Here is an 18,561-nt window from a genome sequence, read left to right as displayed (position 1 = left end):
ATTAATGAGAATCTCTGGGGATTCAGGAATCTGCACTTTTAATACATCCCATGTGATTCTGCCGTGCACTAAAATGTGAATCACTGCTACTTTTCTACAACCTTTAAGAACTAAGGTGTGCGTCTCATTTTACTTGTGGACGGAGCCCTGACAGCAATGTTTGCTACGGCCTCCTTCTGCAATTAGCCTAAAGCAAGGAGCTGGAGGTAGACGAGGCAAAGGTAAAGGAGACCAAAACAGCATTTTATTTTTATTTTTTTATTTTTTATTTATTTATTTTTTTTGAGACGGAGTCTTGCTCTGTGGCCCAGGCTGGAGTGCAGTGGCCAGATCTCAGCTCACTGCAAGCTCCGCCTCCCGGGTTCACGCCATTCTCCTGCCTCAGCCTCCCGAGTAGCTGGGACTACAGGCGCCGGCCACCTCGCCCAGCTAGTTTTTTTTTTGTATTTTTTAGTAGAGACGGGGTTTCACCGTGTCAGCCAGGATGGTCTCGATCTCCTGACCTCATGATCCACCCGTCTCGGCCTCCCAAAGTGCTGGGATTACAGGCTTGAGCCACCGCGCCCGGCCCAAAACAGCATTTTAAAGAAAAAATCATTTATCTTCAAACAGGCTCCAAACCCAAGGTAAGAATGTATGGATTTCAGTGTACTAAAGGGAATACACAAACCCTACTAAAAAGAATGCTGGCCAGGCACAGTGGCTCACGCCTATAATCCCAGCACTTTGGGAGGCTGAGGTGGGCAGATCATCTGAGTTCAGGAGTTCGAGACCAACCTGACCAACATGGTGAAACCCCATCTCTACTAAAAATACAAAAATTAGCTGGGTGTGTTGGCATGTGTCTGTAGTCCAAGCTACTCAGGAGACTGAGGTGGGAAGATCACTTGAACCTGGGAGGTTGCAGTGAGCTGAGATTAAAAAAAAAAAAAAAAGAAAAAGAATGCTGAGGATATTAAGAGACAGAAGTACTGGCTGGGCGCGGTGGCTCACGCTTGTAATCCCAGCACTTTGGGAGGCCGAGGCTGGCAGATCACGAGGTCAGGAGATCAACACCATGCTAGCTAACATGGTGAAACCCCGTCTCTACTAAAAATACAAAAAATTAGCTGGGCATGGTGGTGGGCACCTGTAGTCCCAGCTGCTTGGGAGGCTGAGGCAGGAGAATGGTGTGAACCCAGGAGGCGGAGCTTGCAGTGAGCCGCGATCGCGCCACTGCACTCCAGCCTGGGAGACAGAGTGAGACTCTGTCTCAAAAAATAAAAATAAAAAAAAAGAATGCTAAGGATATTAAGAGACAGAAGTACTAGAAGTACTATAATAGTAATGCATAGTAATGCTTTTAAATGAGCATATAAGTTTATAATCATTTAGGTATCTTAGATTTCAATTTAAGGTAAAATGGGCAAGAAACAAAAAACAAAAATTCTCTGCATCTCTGGAAAAGAAGTTCTTTTTTATTTTCCTAGGGTTATTATTATAATGCTAATTTACTTTTTTTGTTTTTTGTTTCTCCCTGCATCTGATAGTGCTCTTTTTTTTTTTTTTTTTTTTTTTTTTTTTTGAGATGGAGTCTTGCTCTGTCACCCATGCTGGAATAAAGTAACACAATTTTGGCTCACTGCAACCTCCACCTCCCAGGTTCAAATGATTCTCCTGCCTCAGCCTCCCTAGTAGCTGGGATTACATTTGTGTACCATCATGCCTGGCTAATTTTTGCATTTTTAATACAGATGGGGTTTCACCATGTTGACCAGGTTGGTCTCGAACACCTGACCTCAAGTGATCCCCCACTTCAGCGTCCCAAAGTGCTGGGAGTACAGGCATGAGCCACCACACTCAGCCTATAATTTACCTTTTTAATAAAAAGGTAACAGAATATATTTTCCCATAACATGCCACCAAATTCCTTTTTCTCCTTTTGCAATTTCCAGACAACACTGAGAAATCACCTATATATACACAGTTCAACGGGGGGAGATAGCATGCTGACCTCCACATAGCATCAGAAATATAAGCGATAGGCTGGGCACGGTGGCTTACACCTGTAATCCCAGCACTTTGGGAGGCTGAGGCAGGTGGATTACCTGAGGTCGGGAGTTCAAGACCAGCCTGACCAATATGGAGAAACCCTGTCTGTACTTAAAAAAAAAAAAAAAAAAAAAAAAAAAATTAGCTGGGCATGGTGGTGCATGCCTGTAATCCCAGCTACTCTGGAGGCTGAGGCAGGAGAATCTCTTGAACCTGGGAGGCGGAGGTTGTGGTCACCCGAGATCGCGCCACTGGACTCCAGCCTGGACAACAAGAGTGAAACTCTGTCTCAACAACAACAACAAAAGAAAAAAAAAAAAGAAATATAAGCAATATCCTGCACATCATTAACAATATAAAAACTACAAATTCATTTCCACAAGGACATATCCAAATGGCTAGATTCTTCATCTGAATCAAAAATCACTGTTTCTTGTTATTTTCATGGCAACCCCGCATTTCGTTTAATCACAGAGGGTATTTTATAGCACTGATTTATGCAGTAGGCATAAATCATTGTGTCCACCTGCTACACACGATAAAACCCTACACCAAAACAACAGTGACAATAACCATCACCCTCCCTCCTCCCCTTCAAGAAACCAAAAACACTTTCTTCAGTGCTAAGAATTAACTATTAACTATCATGCTAAAGGTCAAGACTTAATGTATATTTCAAAGCAACTTAAATCAAACCACAGCTTTTCTTACAAATATACCTATACAGAGCAGATAATCAGAGGCACGTTTAAAGTGTCGCTGTACCCCTCTCCTTCCACTACCTGTCCATCTTCCTCACTTTTGGTATAAAATTTAGAATAATAGGTAAGAAAATCAATACAACTACAGAGGAAATTGGTGTTGAAGAATTTTTCACAAAATCAGTTATTTCCCAAATAAACTTTATTTTGAAAAGAATATCACAATATAGTCATGTAAATTTAAATATGGCACATTAAGCAGTATTGACGGAAATTATGCAGTCATGGCACAACACGTTTTGGTCAACATACCATATATATATGATGATGGCCCCACAGATTATAATGGAGTTGAAAAATTCCTGTCACCTGCTAGGGACGTCTTGATCCTGACCCTGCATAGACCTAGGCTAGTGTGTTTGTCTTGGTTTTTGACCAAAAAGTTTAAAAATTCAAAATTTAAATATATAAAAGCTTATATAATAAGGATATAAAGAAAATATTCTTGTACAGCTGTACAATGTGTTTTAAGCTACGTTATTACTAGAAGAATTCAAAAATTGTTTTTAAATAAAAGTTTCTAAACTAGAAAATTTACAGTAAGCTTAGTTTTTTATTATTTGTATAAAAATTGTAGAAAAAATTTTTTTTTTTTTTTGAGACAGTCTTGCTCCTCTGTTGCCCAGGTTAGAGTTGCACTGTTTTGATCTTGGCTCACTACAACCTCTGCCTACTGGATTCAAGCATTTCTCTTGCCTCAGCCTCTCAATTAGCTGGGACTACATGCATATACCACCACACCTGGCTAATTATTGTATTTTTAGTAGAGATGAGGGTTAGCCATGCTAGCCTGGCTGGTCCCAAACTCATGACCTCAAGTGATCCACCCACCTCGGCCTCCCATAATGCTGGGATTATAGGCATGAGTCACCACGACCAATCAGAAGAAAAACATTTTTTATAAATTTAGTGTCGCCTAAGTGTACAGTGTTTATGAAGTCTACAGTAGTGTACAGTAATGTCCTAGGCCTTTACATTCACTCACCACTGATTCATCCAGAGCAACTTCCAGTCAGCTCCATTAGTAAGTGCCCTATACAGGTATAATATATATATTAATATATATATATATATATATATTTTTTTTTTTTTTTGAGATGGGTTGTCACTCTGTCACCCAGGCTGGAGTGCAGTGGTATGATCATGGCTCACTGCAGCTTTGACCTCCCCAGGCTCAGGTGATCCTCCAACCTCAGTTTTTGTACTTTTAGTAGAGACGGTGTTTTGCCATGTTGCCCAGGCTGGTTTTGAGCTTCTGGGATCAAGCAATCCACCTGCCTCAGCCTCCCAAAGTGCTAGGATTACAGGCATGAACCACTGCACCTGATCAGATTTTTTACAAAATCTTTTATACCATATTGTTATAGTATCTTTTCTATGATTAGATATGTTTGGATAAGCAGACACTTGCCATTGTGTTACAATTGCCTACAAGATTCAGAACAGCAACATGCTGTAGCCTAGGAGAATTGGCTATATACATATTCTACATGTGTAGCAGGCTACACTATCTAGGTTTGCGTAAGTACACTCTATGATGTTCCCACAACGGTGAAATAACCTAATTAGACATTTCTCAGAGTGCATCTCCATCGTTAAGCGAGGTATGACTATACATGTGAAGTCACAGTTCATGTCTGATCATTCCCACTAACAGAAGGTGCAAAGGTACGGTGAAACCAAAAAAAACAGGTAACTTAAAAACCATAACTTGTGCATATGTTTTCATTTTATACTTGTGTCCAAATGTTTAGATGAGAACTGATACAAATTCACAGGTTTTTAAAAATGCTGCCTGAATAATCAAAACTCTTTTTACTTTTCTTGCCCTACTATAGATAGCATCAGTAATGTTTATGCAGAGTAGCACTGTAGGACAAACTACTCTCTCTCCTCCCATCATAGAGTATAAGGCTCTCTGTATTATGGCTTAAAACATTAGCAATGACTTAATAGTTTTTAACACACAGCTGATTTTGTTGGAGAAAGGTGTTACAGTATAGTCTTGTTAAGAACTTTATGTTTTACTGAGGAAAACATCAATATATAATCAGTGAAAGTGGTCTACATATGATGTAATAATTGTTCATAATTCTTTTTAAACAACAAATGGGGGTAAATAGGAATGAAAGAAGTAAAACACATCTGGAACCTCGTGTTGTTCAGGGTTTTTGAGGCAATTCAGAGCTAACTGCAAGATTATGCTATGAATCTGGAGCCATTTCGATATAGTGAGAATTCTAATGTACCAGAAACAGGCAGAAAACCATCTTCAGAGAATGAAGACTCAAAGATAAACAATGGAACAGCAAACTAAAGAGAGAATTAGGCGCAAGGAAAAATTTCACTTTTTCATTAGTAGAGGGCAGTAGAAGACACTGAACTTGGGGACTGAATACTGATTACCACAGGTTAGTGCTAACCCTGGGCATAACAATCAATCTTTTTGAATGACAATTTCCTCATCTATAAATTAGGTATAGTGAGATCCACCAGCTTGTTTTATGACTCAGAGCCATGAAAATCAAAGATAATAATGCACTTAATATCATTTTGTACACTATAAAGGGTTATTCTTAGAAAATGAAGATTTGATAACTTAAAATAAAAAGAAAGATAAAAGCCAATTTAAAATAAAATTATATATATTTTTTTATTTTTTTAAGTCCAGGATAGGTATTTATTCAATAATAGCTGCTGTAGGTCTGCTTCATTTATTTTATTTTTTATTTTTTGAGATGGAGTCTTGCTGTGTCACCCAGGCTGGAGTACAGTGGCACAATCTTGGCTCACTGCAACCTCCACCTCCCGGGTTCAAGCAAATCTCTTGTCTCAGCCTCCCAAGTAGCTGGGACTACAGGTGTGCACCACCACACCTGACTAATTTTTGTATTTTTAGTAGAGACGGGGTTTTACCATGTTGGCCAGGCTGGTCTCGAACTCCTGACCTCAAGAGATCCACCCTCCTTGGCCTCCCAAAGTGCTGGGATTACAGGTATGAGCCACCACCCCCAGCCCACTTCAGTTTTTGATAAGACAGAAATGGGAAAATGTAGACTGGTTTACTACTTTATCTTACAATACAATGTTATTGTAGTATAATATACTATAGACTACCCATTAAAGAACCAGGAAGGATATTCCGCTAGCCTTAAAAAGTAAACATTGAATATAAATATAACTTTCTACCTCATCTATAACATATTGATAAATTTTATTACAAAGAAACTAACACATAAATGATTTGTCCTATTTATCATAATAGGCCACCAATCACTAGGAGCCAAGCTTCATCAGCTTAAGTCCTAGGTAGCATGTCTCAATGCATACATATTTATATGTTATTAACCGTGTTTTCTTTTTTTTTTTGAGACAGAGTGTCCAGGCTGGAGTGCAATGGCATGATCTCGTCTCACCGCAACCTCCGCCTCCGGGTTCACGTCATTCTGCTGCCTCAGCCTTCCTGAGTAGCTGGGATTACAGGCACGCGTCACCACGCCCGGCTAATTCTGTATTTTCAGTAGAAACGGGGTTTCTCCATGTTGGTCAGGCTGTTCTTGAACTCCCGACCTTGGGTGATCCACCTGCCTCAGCCTCCCAAAGTGCTGGGATTACAGGCGTGAGCCATTGCGCCTGGCTATTAACCTTGTTTCTAACTTCAACATTGCACATCTCCTTAGTAAAGCAGTAGCCATTAACAAGTCAAGTCCAACCACCATTTTCCTCTGGTCCTCAAGCAGAGACTCAGAATCAGTTACAGATAAACTATTTCATTATAACATGAAAATAGCAAGCCTTGGGCTATTGCAAAAGGCTTTTCAAATGTTGACCTCTAACTTGGAGAAAATAGAGGGAAGCAGAAATATAGGGTGCTAATTTGTGCTATAACCTGGTCTCATGTCGTGGTATGTTCCCAGTTGCAACATTTTAAATTTACAAGTAAGAAAGTAAAACAAAACTTCATATCTGTGAAAGTGAAAAATTGTCCAGAAGTCTTCTATTCAAAGACAAATTAGCTTTTTCTTCCCAATAACTTACCAGAAAGAAATAGGTACTTAGAAACCCTAAGGGGTTCTTTAAATAGGGGTCAGAAAAAATATATAAAAATAAAAAGCAAAGCAAGAAAGAACGTTGTTTAAAAATAAAATGTTCTTTAAAGATGACTGCCCTCTCTTGAAAGATGAGTGCTATATTAAATGGGTAGATGTATCTCTATAACTCATCGTGTTTATATGTAAATTCTCTGGCAGATATAAACCCATCTTTGTCTTCATCTTCTTTATCAAAAATATCCTCCACCAAAGCATCATGATGACTTTCATTCACCACTGCACCATGTTTTTCAAACTCCTTCTTTAAATATGCTTTAACCTACAAAATAACAGATCCCATTAATAACTTGGATTCATAAGATACCCACATTAAGCCAGTCAATATCACAGACATGGACTGTTATTATATTTAGTTAACTGAACTAAATATAATAACTTATTATAATAGTTAACTAAATATAATAACTTCTAAACAGCCATTTTATGACATAGTTCTAATGATAGTTAAAAAATTATAAGAAACTTTTTCCCTTAAAAAAACTGTTGCTAAACTGCTACAGTGGAGACACAAAATATTGCTTAAAGGCAGGGCCAGGTGTGGTGGCTCACGCCTGTTATCCCAGCACTTTGGGAGGCCCAAGTGGGAAGATCACTTGAGGTCAGGAGTTGGAGATCAGCCTGGCCAACATAATGAAACCCCGTCTTCACTAAAAACACAAAAAAAAGGTTAGCCAGGTGTGGTTGCATGCGTCTGTAATCCCAGTGGCACCATCTTGGCTCACTGCAACCTCTGCCTCCCAGGGTCAAGCAATCCTCCTACCTCAGCCTCACAGGTATCTGGGACTATAGGCATGTGCTACCACATCTGGTTAACTTTTATATTTTTTGTCGAGATGGGGTTTCACCATGTTGCCTAGGCTGGTCTTGAACTCCTGGGCTGAAGCAATTGACCTGCCTCAGCCTCCCAAAGTGCTGGGATTAGAAGCATGAGCCACTGCACCCCGTGGACACTTCTCTTAAAACTAAATAGTGGCATCTTTGACTTGAATAAATGTCTGCAAGTAGTGGGTCTTCTGGGTTTGGTTATGATCATGCCATACTGATTAGGTCTAATCACAACCTTCCAATCTCAGAAAGTCAGGCCTGATAAGTGCCTAGACTACAATTTTCCATTTTCATTTTTTTTTCTTTTTTTTTGAAGTGGAGTCTCTCTCTGTCATGCAGGCTGGAGTACAGTGGTGCGATCTCGGCCCACTGCAACCTCCAACTCCCAGGTTCAAGTGATTCACCTGCCTCAGCCTCCCTAGTAGCTGGGATTACAGGCACCTGCCACCATGCCTGGCTAATTTTTGTATTTTTAATACAGATGGGGTTTCACCATGTTGGCCAGGCTGGTCTCGAACTCCTGACCTCAGAAGATCTGCTTGCCTTGGCCTCCCAAAGTGCTGGGATTACAGGTGTGAGCCACCATGCCTGGCATCTATTTTCATTTCATTCAGATATTTAAAAATATAAATATTGTTTTCAATTTCCCACAAGATTCACCACAATGCAAATCAGCGTATATTTTCAGTTTTAATCACATCACCTCTCTTCCTTCTGTTTAGACCAGCAATTTCAAATCCTCTCTCCCCCAGCTTTCAAGAAGTACACATATAGTATATATTTATTTTAAGTTAAAGTGATTTAATGCAGTTTTCTAAAAAAGGGGTGGGGGAGAGATGATGAAACTCTATGGATTAATGTAGAATGTATTTCTAGGATATATTGTGTGAATAAAGCAAAATGACAAAACAGTATGTATAGTTTGCTACCTTTTGTGTAAGAAAGGGGGAAATAAGAGTATATTTGGATTTGCAGAAAGAAACATTGGAAGGATATATTAGAAACTAATAAAACTGAGCCAGATGCAGTGGTACATGCCTGTACATAGCAAGACTTCATCTCTACAAAAAAAAAAAAAAAAAACAAAAAAAAAAAACAGAGAGAAAGAAAAAAGTAATAAAATTGGATGTCGGAATAATAGAAGAGGATGTGGGTAGGAGAAAGACTTTTAAAAATATGTAAATAGGCTGGGTGTGGTAGCTCACACCTGTAATCCCAGCACTTTGGGAGGCCGAGGCAGGCAGATCACAAGGTCAGGAGCTCGAAACCATCCTGGCCAACATGGTGAAACCCCATCTCTACTAAAAATATGACAATTAGCTGGGTGTGGTGGCGTGCACCTGTAGTCCCAGCTACCTGGGAGGCTGAGGCAGAAGAATCGCTTGAACCTGGGAGGTGGAGGTTGCAGTGAGCTGAGATCACACCACTGCAATCCAGCCTGGTAACACAGCGAGACTGTCTAAAAAAAAAAAAATGTAAATAATAGAAACAAAGTTTTCCTATGTTGGCCAGGTTGGTCTTGAAGTCTTGGCCTCAAGCAATCTTCCTGCCTTAGCCTTCCAAAGTGCTAGGATTACAAGTGTGAGCCACCTCGCCCAACCAAGACTTTTACATAAATCTTTCTGCTGGGCATGGTGGTTCACATCTGTAATCCCAGCACTTTGGAAGGCCAAGGTGGGCAGATCACGAGGTCAGGAGTTCGAGACCAGCCTAGCCAACACGGTGAAACCCCCATCTCTACTAAAAATACAAAAATTAGCCAGGCATGGTGGTGCAGCTACTTGGGAGGCTGAGGCAGGAGAATTGCTTGAACCTGGGAGGCGGAAGTTGCAGTGAGCTGAGATTTTGCCACTGTACTCCAGCCTGGGCAACAGAGCAAGACTCCGTCTCAGGAAATACATAAATATCTTTTTGAACCATCTGACTTGTTATATATTCAAAATTATTTAATGAAAGGGAATTAAAATTTATCTTGGATGGAAGAAAAAGTCATATGACTGGTAACACTATGAGGTGTTATAAATTTAGTGGCTGTGGATCATGAACCCCTGGTTCGTAACAATTTGGCTTATTCAAGACTTAATCATTTCCTGGCCATTAGAATGAATTTGATCAAAGCATAGAAAGGGACTTGATATCTGACCAGTCAGGACAGAATGGAATATGAGTAGATAAAAAACAGGGATAAATATCTCCCTCCACTTCTTTCCCCACAGCAGCCAGACTAAGACAGGTATGTGTAACAATGGCCGAATTATAAGGAGAAGCCTCTTTTTCCTTTCTCTTTACCCAAAGGCTCAGACTTTGATGGAGCTAGAGCCCTGCTGTGTAAAACCCAGGCTGGGGTCTCCTTTATCTGGGGCAACCTGAACAAAACTGAGCATGTAAGTTGCTTGCTGTTAATTGCTAGGAAAACACTACAAGATGTATTTAACAGCCAGTCTACAGTTTTAACATAAACTGTCCACATGAGATATTTCTCAGGACAGCTAGCTTCTTATACAGTAACTCCAGATGGAAACGGTCTTGGCAAAATGGTTTTTTCAAAGACCAAAGGGTAAGGATAAGATACAGTGAACCCTAAGCACTGGGAAGAAAAAAAGCAAATGATTGAATGGTGCTTTTTAAGTCTTAATATATTTCTCTCCAAAACAATGATTTATTATGAAAAAGTCCACTTTCAAAGCATCAGTATTTTAAGAAAACTTATAAATAAATGTTATCTAAATAAAAGTAAATTTTAAATATACACATATTTAAAAAGTGAGTTACAGAAACAAAACAAAACCCCAAACAACCAAAGAAAAGCAGAAAGAGGAGTAGGAAGAAGGAAAGGTCACCTCATCTTTAGAGAGTTTCCAGTCATCATTAAGATCCATTTCTTGGAATGATTCATGGGATCTTGGTCCGTTTCGAATCTCCAGGAGATCAATATTAAATATCAGTGTACTTTCTGGGGGAATTTTACCTGACATGAGGAGAGAAGGCAGAAAGTTTTAAAAGAGCCAAAAGTTTTAATAATAGAAAATTTATGGTAATGGACAAAATATTTTTTTTCACTGAATTAAAGAGCCTTCCTAAGATTGTCATATATGATGAAAATTATGTATATTATATTTTACTCAAATAGAATAGAGTAAAAGAAGAAATAATATAAACTAGCAGAGCAAAAGTATTCTATCTTTGGCTTAGCAATTAAAATGTAAATACACACACAATGCATATATATATATACACATAGAGATGTACCTAATGGCTTGGGTATTAAATTTCTAATATAATTAATATATATTGTATGTCAAGAAGGACTTAAAGGGTTTTAGATAATTCGGAGTTAAGTATATTATAAGTAATAAACTAACTTTTTGGTCAGAAAGTCCTGACCTAGAAATACATACAGTATTGCCATTTCTACCACTGGAAGGCATTTCTACCTATATAATTGAGTGAGCTCTGGTGTCACACTGTCTGAGACTGAAGTTTACATTTGCCCATCTCTAAGCCTCAATTTCTTCATCTATCAAATGCAGATAATAAATTTCCTACCTCAAGAGTCTGTTGGGAGGCTAAAGGGAGAAAAATCCATGCAAAATACTTAGCATTAAGCTTGACAAATAGTAAACTCTCAATACATGTTACTGAGGTATAATTTTCTCATAGGCTTTAAAAATAATGCAGGAAGGTTTAACAATTTGAGAAAGTTAGGAAACACTACCTCGGACATAGAACATTATATATATGTTGAAGACATTTCATGGCATGGGAGAAATTAAAATGAATTTCTGAGAAGGGAGACTAAAAATCTTTAAAAGTGAAAAGAGCTTTGTTAAAATCCCAGGAACCTAAAACAAACGAACACCCATCTGTGCAGTATGGACAATTGTTTTCCTCAAACTTGTTTCCTTATAACTATATTTAACATACAGGTCTGAGTAAACATGTTAAATATTTCTTAGTCATCCTCCCCCCATCCCACATATTTCCATGAAAGGGCATTCATAAATTCCAAAGAGAAGACTTATAAAGTGTCCTGAAGCTTACCATTTCAGATCTAGACAGAGATGCGACACGCGCTAGGTTGCTGATAAAACTGGTATTTTTCCAAAAGAGGCATGCAAGCATGTACTAAAAGACTACAAAATTAGTGTTAAATACAGATTAGAAAAATTAGTTTCATGGCATTCAGTTTGAAGGAAATGACTCAAATTTAGATCTCTATTATTGTGAAGTAAACTTGAGTTAAATACAGTATGAGAAAGAGTAATGGACGAAAACAACGTACAGTAGTCCCCCCTTGGGTATGTCCAAAGAACTGCATTGGATGCCTGAAACCGTGGATAGTACCAAACCCTATATATACAATGCTTTTTCCTATACATGCATATCTGTGATAAAGTTTAATTTATAAAATAGTCACAGTAACAGATTAAAAATAATAAAATAGAACAATTACAACAACATATCACAAGAAAAGTTATGTGAATGTGATCTGTCTCTCATTCTCAAAATACCTTAGTATTTTCAGACTGCAGTTGACCACAGGTAACTAAAACTGTAGAAAGTGAAACCACAGGTAAAGGGGGACTACTGTATATAAATACTAAAGGTGAGATAATAAAGATAAAATGAAAAAATTCTCAGTATCAGAAAAAAATTTTCTACATACTTGGTTTTCTTCTCTAAAGAGGATTATAACTAAAAGAAGAATTGAAATTGGTTAGTAAATCTTATCCTATGAAGAAGATTTGTATAGATTTGTATATTTTGGAATACATAATGCTTCCCATATGGCATCTATTTTCCTTCTCAGGAAATGGGCTGGGAATCCTGACTCCTCACTTTGTCAGTGGTTAACCTTAGACTTCAGGATGCTATGAAGTCTGTATTTATACTATATCAGAGTGGTTGTCTGGTTCTGATGACTACTTAAACTTTTTTTTCTTCATTACGTAAGTAATACATGCTCCTTGTAGAGCATGTACTTGGATGATAAAACCAGAAATAAATATGATTCCCAGTATCACAGTCCATTCTTAACATTCTTATTTCCTTGTGATTAACTATGTATATATACTTTTTCCTATATTTACTATCACATTATATATACTATAGCTTTATTTTCTACTTTTATATATAACACTGTATCTCACACAATTCAGATATAATTTTTAAACTCTTTGGAAATGGCATTTTAAATAACTGGGCCATATTTTATTTAGCTAAATTCTTATCAGTATACCACTTAGGACAGTTCCAATTTTTTGCTTAGAAACAATGCAATGATGGATATCCCTGTTCACAAATTTTTTCCTGATATCGAATTATTCCCTTAGGTTTGAAGGAATTATAGAATAAATGCATATAGACATCTTCAGACCTCTTTTTTTTTTTTTGAGACAGAGTCTCACTCTATCCCCCAGGCTGGAGTACAGTGGCATGTTCTTGGCTCATTGCAACCTCTGTCTCCTATGTTCAAGCAATTCTCCTGCCTCAGGCTCCTAAGTAACTGGGATTATAGGCGCACGCCACCATTTTGTATTTTTTTGTATTTCAGCTAATTTTGTATTTTTACTAGAGACAGAGTTTCACCATGTTGGCCAGGTTGGTCTTGAACTCCTGACCTCAAGTGATCCATCCTCCTTGGCCTCCCAAAGTGTTGGGATTACAGGCGTGAGCCACCATGCCTGGCCCAGGCCTCTTGATATATATCACAAAGCAGCTCTTTGGAAAGTTGCAGGGGTTCTCACTTGAATACCAGTATATGTGTCTGCCCTGAAAAACTAGCACAAAAGCTGTCCGGACCAGTTAGCCAGCTTGCTTCTGCTTTGTGACACAGGGAGAATTAAATTCATTTCATGTCGCTATATGATTTAAAAAAAAATACATTATTAAAAGCTTTATAAATAAATTTTAAAATGGCAATTAAAAGAACTCCCAGTTTGCTGTGGGAGACTTAATATTTGTGAAGTACAACCCATATACAACCCACATCTAAAATGTATTCAATACTTTAATAATCTATATTTCACAGGTTCAACTCATCCAAACACTTATGTTAAGGGATCTTTCTTTCTGCATTGTTACAGTAAATTGGTGAGTTTCAGTTTGGGAAGATGAGAACGTTCTGAAGATGGATAATGGTGATGGTTCCACGATAATGTGAATATATTTAATGCCACTGAACTGTGTACTTAAAAATGGTTCAAATGAAAAATTTTATGTATATTTTATCACAATTAAAACCCACCATATTGGTGAACAGTATTAATAGACCTCAATGTTCTTTTTTTATTGTTAGTATAGTTGCCCATTTAGACATTAAACAAACTGGCCATTTCAATTGATAATCAAGACATAATACAGTTGCTAAAGGAATACATGCCCCCTATTAACTTCTAGGGGAAAAAAAAAGTTGTAGTGACTCTAACTTATGTCTCCTAATCCAGAGACCAACCCTAGTGCTATAGTAAGAAATACAGAAATACTATTACCTTTTCCTTCTTTTCCATAGCCCAGAGCAGGAGGAATGATGAGCTTTCTCTTCTCTCCTACACACATTCCTTTCAAGCCCTGGTCCCAACCTTTGAGAGCCTCCAGGATGCCCAGGGTAAACCAAATGGGTTGACCATTGTTGTGTTTGTGACTATGATAGAAAGAAAACACATTACAACTCCTTACTAATTCTAAAAAAATTTCTTTAGTGCATTTTCCCACCAGTAAGTGGTTAAGTTTATTAGTTTAAAAATTAATAAATACAGCTATTCTGTATTTGCACACATACACACACCTCCAAGTCAAGTTTATAGGAATTCAATTCACTGCCCATCTTTCTTGATGCAAATTTCACGTACTTGACTGGGCTTAAGAAAGACAGAGGAAATAAAAACAATTAACAACCATTTGAACATTTGTTGTATACCAGGAATTATTCTAAATTTTATTTTATGTTTTGCCTCTGAACCCTTACAATAAGCTTATAATGTAAGAACCATTACTACCCCATTGTACAGATAAGGAAACACAAGTTAAGCGTTCCAGTCTTTAAACCTAACTCCGAAGTTCAAGGTCTTAACCACAAAGTTATGTTGTCCCAGGAAGGCCACTAGGTTGTAGAACAGGGAGAAAATAATGGAAAAATGGCTGAGTTTGGGAAGGAGATTGAAAGACTAAGGAGAATTTACTGCCAACATATGTGGGTCCATATGCACACAAATATGGAGAGTGAGAAGCACAGTGTTTTACATCCTGCCTACAAACTTTCCTTAGCTATGGCCTGCTGATGGCTCTGACGAGTAGAAAAGGCTGCTTTTCATCCCTAAATCCCCACTCAGACCCTAGCCTGGTTTCCTCCTCAGGGGTCTATAGTAGGGCTATATAGGAAAGTCTGGAAGAGTAGCCGCTCAAGGACTGGTGTATTAGTCCATTTTCCTACTGCTATGAAAAAATATTCAAGACTGGGTAACTTATAAAGAAAAGGAGGTTTAATGGATTTGCAGTTCCACATGGCTGGGGAGGTCTCACAATCATGGCGGAAGGCAAAGGAGGAGCAAAGGCATGTCTTATATGGTAGCAGGCAAGAATGAGTGTGCAGAGGAACTGCCTTTTATAAAACCATCAGATCTCGTGAGACTTACTATCACAAGGAGGACAGAATGGGAAAAACCTGCCCTCATGATTCAATTACTTCCCACCAGGTCCCTCCCACAACACGTGGGGATTACGAGAGCTACAATTTAAGATAAGAATTGGGTGGGGACAAAGTCGAACCACATCAACTGGGGAGGAGGGAAATAGGATGTTCTAGCACCCAGAACATGGCTTAACATCAAGGAAATGCTCACTAAATACTTTCATAATGGAATGAATGGAACCGATGCCTAATTGAAAATCATTAGGCTGTAAACCATTTCCATGTTCCAATTTCTTCATTTATAGAACAGAAATGATAGTATAACCACCTGAAAAGAGTCTAACCTAGGAAAACCAACCTGCCGAACTAAATACAAGGGGGCTTGAGGGCTGAGTAATGCCTGATCCCTACTTAGCTCCCTTTCAGCGCAATAAGGAAAATATTCTATTCAAGGATATCTTGTAGGTAAGAAAAAGAAGTCACTGTACTAGGCTTCATGATTACTAAATCTCGGTAATGCCATTTTTTCCTGTAATTTTGCCCAATGATCAAAGTAACAAAATGCCAACTGTAGAAAATTTGGGAAGGCTAGAAATGAAAAAAGCAGGAAACATTCTACTACTCATTACTGACTAGAATTTTAGCACAGTTCTTGTTAGGGCTAAGCAATTTACCCCATAGGTTATGGTTCTAGAGATGGCAAACGTGCTTACAAACTGATCATTTGATGGTATTTCTTTTCTTCAGAGCAGAGTCTCACTCTGTTGCTCAGGCTGGAGTGCAATGGTGCATTCTCGGCTCACTGCAGCCTCCGCCTCCCAGGTTCAAGTGATTCTCCTGCCTCAGCCTCCTGAGTAGCTGGGACTACATGTGTGTGCCACCACATCCAGCTAATTTTTGTATTTTTAGTAGAGAAGGGGTTTCACCATGTTGGCCAGGATGGTCTTGAACTCCTGACCTCACGATCCGCCCACCTCGGCCTCCCAAAGTGCTGAGGATTACAGGCGTGAGCCACTGTGCCCGGCCCATTTGATGGTATTTCTTCATGATGTTTACAGTTAGCAGCTTCTGACCATTTACATGGAGGCTGCATGATAACAGTCCCCTCATCAGGTATTAGAACTTAGTAGCAAACTACTAAATAATATTCCATGGCTACCACCAAAGTCAGCCCAGGTTTTTGGTTCAGAGATCTGAAAGAAGTCAGGCTGAGTCTAAAAGAGATCAGACTAAAAATAACAATGTAACTGAATATTCAAAATGCAAATCACATCATTTAATGTTGGCTGTGGCATTCACCTAGTTGACAAGAATAAAGGGCTGTTGAGAATTCTAAGGCAAGCCATCTTTCTGGAACTTTTTCCCAGGGCTAACAGTTCAGAGAAGAGCCCCATTCATTTCCCCAACCCTCAAGAGAGACCAGGTCTGAATGCCCAGTAAAGGCAGTTTATTAGAAAACTAGGTCGAGGATGGGCTATGAAGATTCACTGTTTTAATTCACGTTATTCCCTCTACGTACAACATCCTTCCTTCCCTACTTTCCCCCTGGAAACCTCCACTCATCTTCCAAGGCTCACTTCAATTACGGTCTCTGGGAATTTTTTCCCTTTCCCCACCCCCATGGAGCATAACTACTTCCAGGTGCAGTTACGCTTTGCTGGCACTTTGAATATTCTGTACCCTGTATCACTTGCATTATTTACTTGTCTTCCTCCCGCCTGTAGATGGTATACTGTTAGAGGACAAGAACCTGCTTCTAGCCATCTTTGTGTCTCCAGGACCAGACTTGTGACCATTCAATAAGAGTTTGATAGATGGACAGATTAATGAATAGATGAAGATGATTAGAAGCCAAAATTTCTGAATCTCCCTAGCACCCAGAACATGGCTTAACATCAAGGAAATGCTCACTAAATACTTTCATAATGGAATGAATGGAACCGATGCCTAATTGAAAATCATTAGGCTGAAAACCATTTCCATGTTCCAATTTCTTCATTTATAGAACAGAAATGATAGTGTAACCACCCGAAAATCCTTCACCTAAACTTCCAAAACCACACCCACCTCATGAATGAAGTGTGACTCTCTAGAAAGAAGCAAATGACTGAAATCATGGTCCTGTGCCTTGACCAAAATATCATCCGTCAGAACAAAAATTAAGTAGGTCAGTGAAACGGCATTAGTATATCCTTCAACAGGCAAATAAGTGATTGTGTAGTTTGCTTTTGAAGTCTCTGTGAAGTTTTAGGTGAACATCACCTACATCACATTAAAAATGGAATCAAGTCATTTTCTCTAAGAAATGGAGTTTGAGATAGGAGCATTCTTTTGGGCTTTTTCTACTTATTGCCCAATTATACACCCAGATATATTTCTGCAATATTTCAAAGATTCTAGTTCTAATTTTTATAATAAAAAAAAACTAACAGCCTTTTCCAGACCACATGTTTCCAGTAAGACCTTCAAAGGCCTCGCTCGCTACATAAAACTGGCTTTAAACAATTTCCTTTCCCAAAGAAGGAAATAAGATATTTCGGTTTTGTAAAAGAGGTAAAACCAGGTACAAGCCACCTTTCCTGCTGGAGAGCTGGCATAAGTGAGTGAATTCTTAATTATTATTTTACCTGCGGGGCATAATTACTTACGTGGAGTGAAATAAGGAGCCGTCCTTTTCTAAGTAGCCTTCATAGTGGACCAACATCAAATCCCCTCCTTTGGTCTTGCGATGGCAGATGAATGGCTTCTGGAGAACTTCAATTTTCACTTCTGGTTCAGGGATCAGAGCCCCAATCAAAGAAGTGATGAACAGCATCAAGACCGCGTTGCACAAGAAAAGTCTCATGTTGCTGAAGCAGGAAAGAAGTTCCTACAAAAGCAGCGAAAGGGCCCTCAACTTCATAGATTTAAGAACGTAGTTCAAGGCTTAGGGACAACGGCTTCAGGCAAGTTTAGGACTCCCTCCTTCTTAGAAGACGTGGCACATTTACTACCAACTACTTTCTCAGGGGACGCGAACCCACCTTTAAAGAGTTAAGCCCAAATGAGGGCCTGATTGGCTCTTATGACGTGGCCGCCTGGGAATAGCGGCCTTCCATTGGCTCTTGGTGCTGTCCTTCAGGAAGCTCTCAAGCCAATGACGCTGCAACGATGGAATTTACAGCCCGGTTGAGCCGGGCAGCAGCCAAGCGGCGGATCCTCC

At 38.9% G+C, this 18,561-nt stretch overlaps 1 protein-coding gene across 1 annotated transcript; it reads right to left on the bottom strand.

The window, feature by feature from the left end:
- Nucleotides 1–3,397: 3,397 nt before the first annotated feature.
- FKBP14 (FKBP prolyl isomerase 14) lies at nucleotides 3,398–18,400 on the bottom strand. Its single transcript, XM_038004783.2, has 4 exons — nucleotides 18,008–18,400; nucleotides 14,221–14,372; nucleotides 10,570–10,697; nucleotides 3,398–7,163 (listed from the first exon to the last, which is right to left on the bottom strand). Exons 1-4 carry the CDS (start codon nucleotides 18,202–18,204, stop codon nucleotides 7,005–7,007), a joined length of 636 nt encoding a protein of 211 aa, XP_037860711.1. The 5' UTR covers nucleotides 18,205–18,400; the 3' UTR covers nucleotides 3,398–7,004.
- Between the last annotated feature and the right edge of the window lie 161 nt (nucleotides 18,401–18,561).

Source organism: Chlorocebus sabaeus, chromosome 21 (assembly GCF_047675955.1).
Source record: "Chlorocebus sabaeus isolate Y175 chromosome 21, mChlSab1.0.hap1, whole genome shotgun sequence".
Lineage (NCBI taxonomy): Eukaryota > Metazoa > Chordata > Mammalia > Primates > Cercopithecidae > Chlorocebus > Chlorocebus sabaeus.
This window is presented reverse-complemented; position numbering and strand designations above follow the sequence as displayed.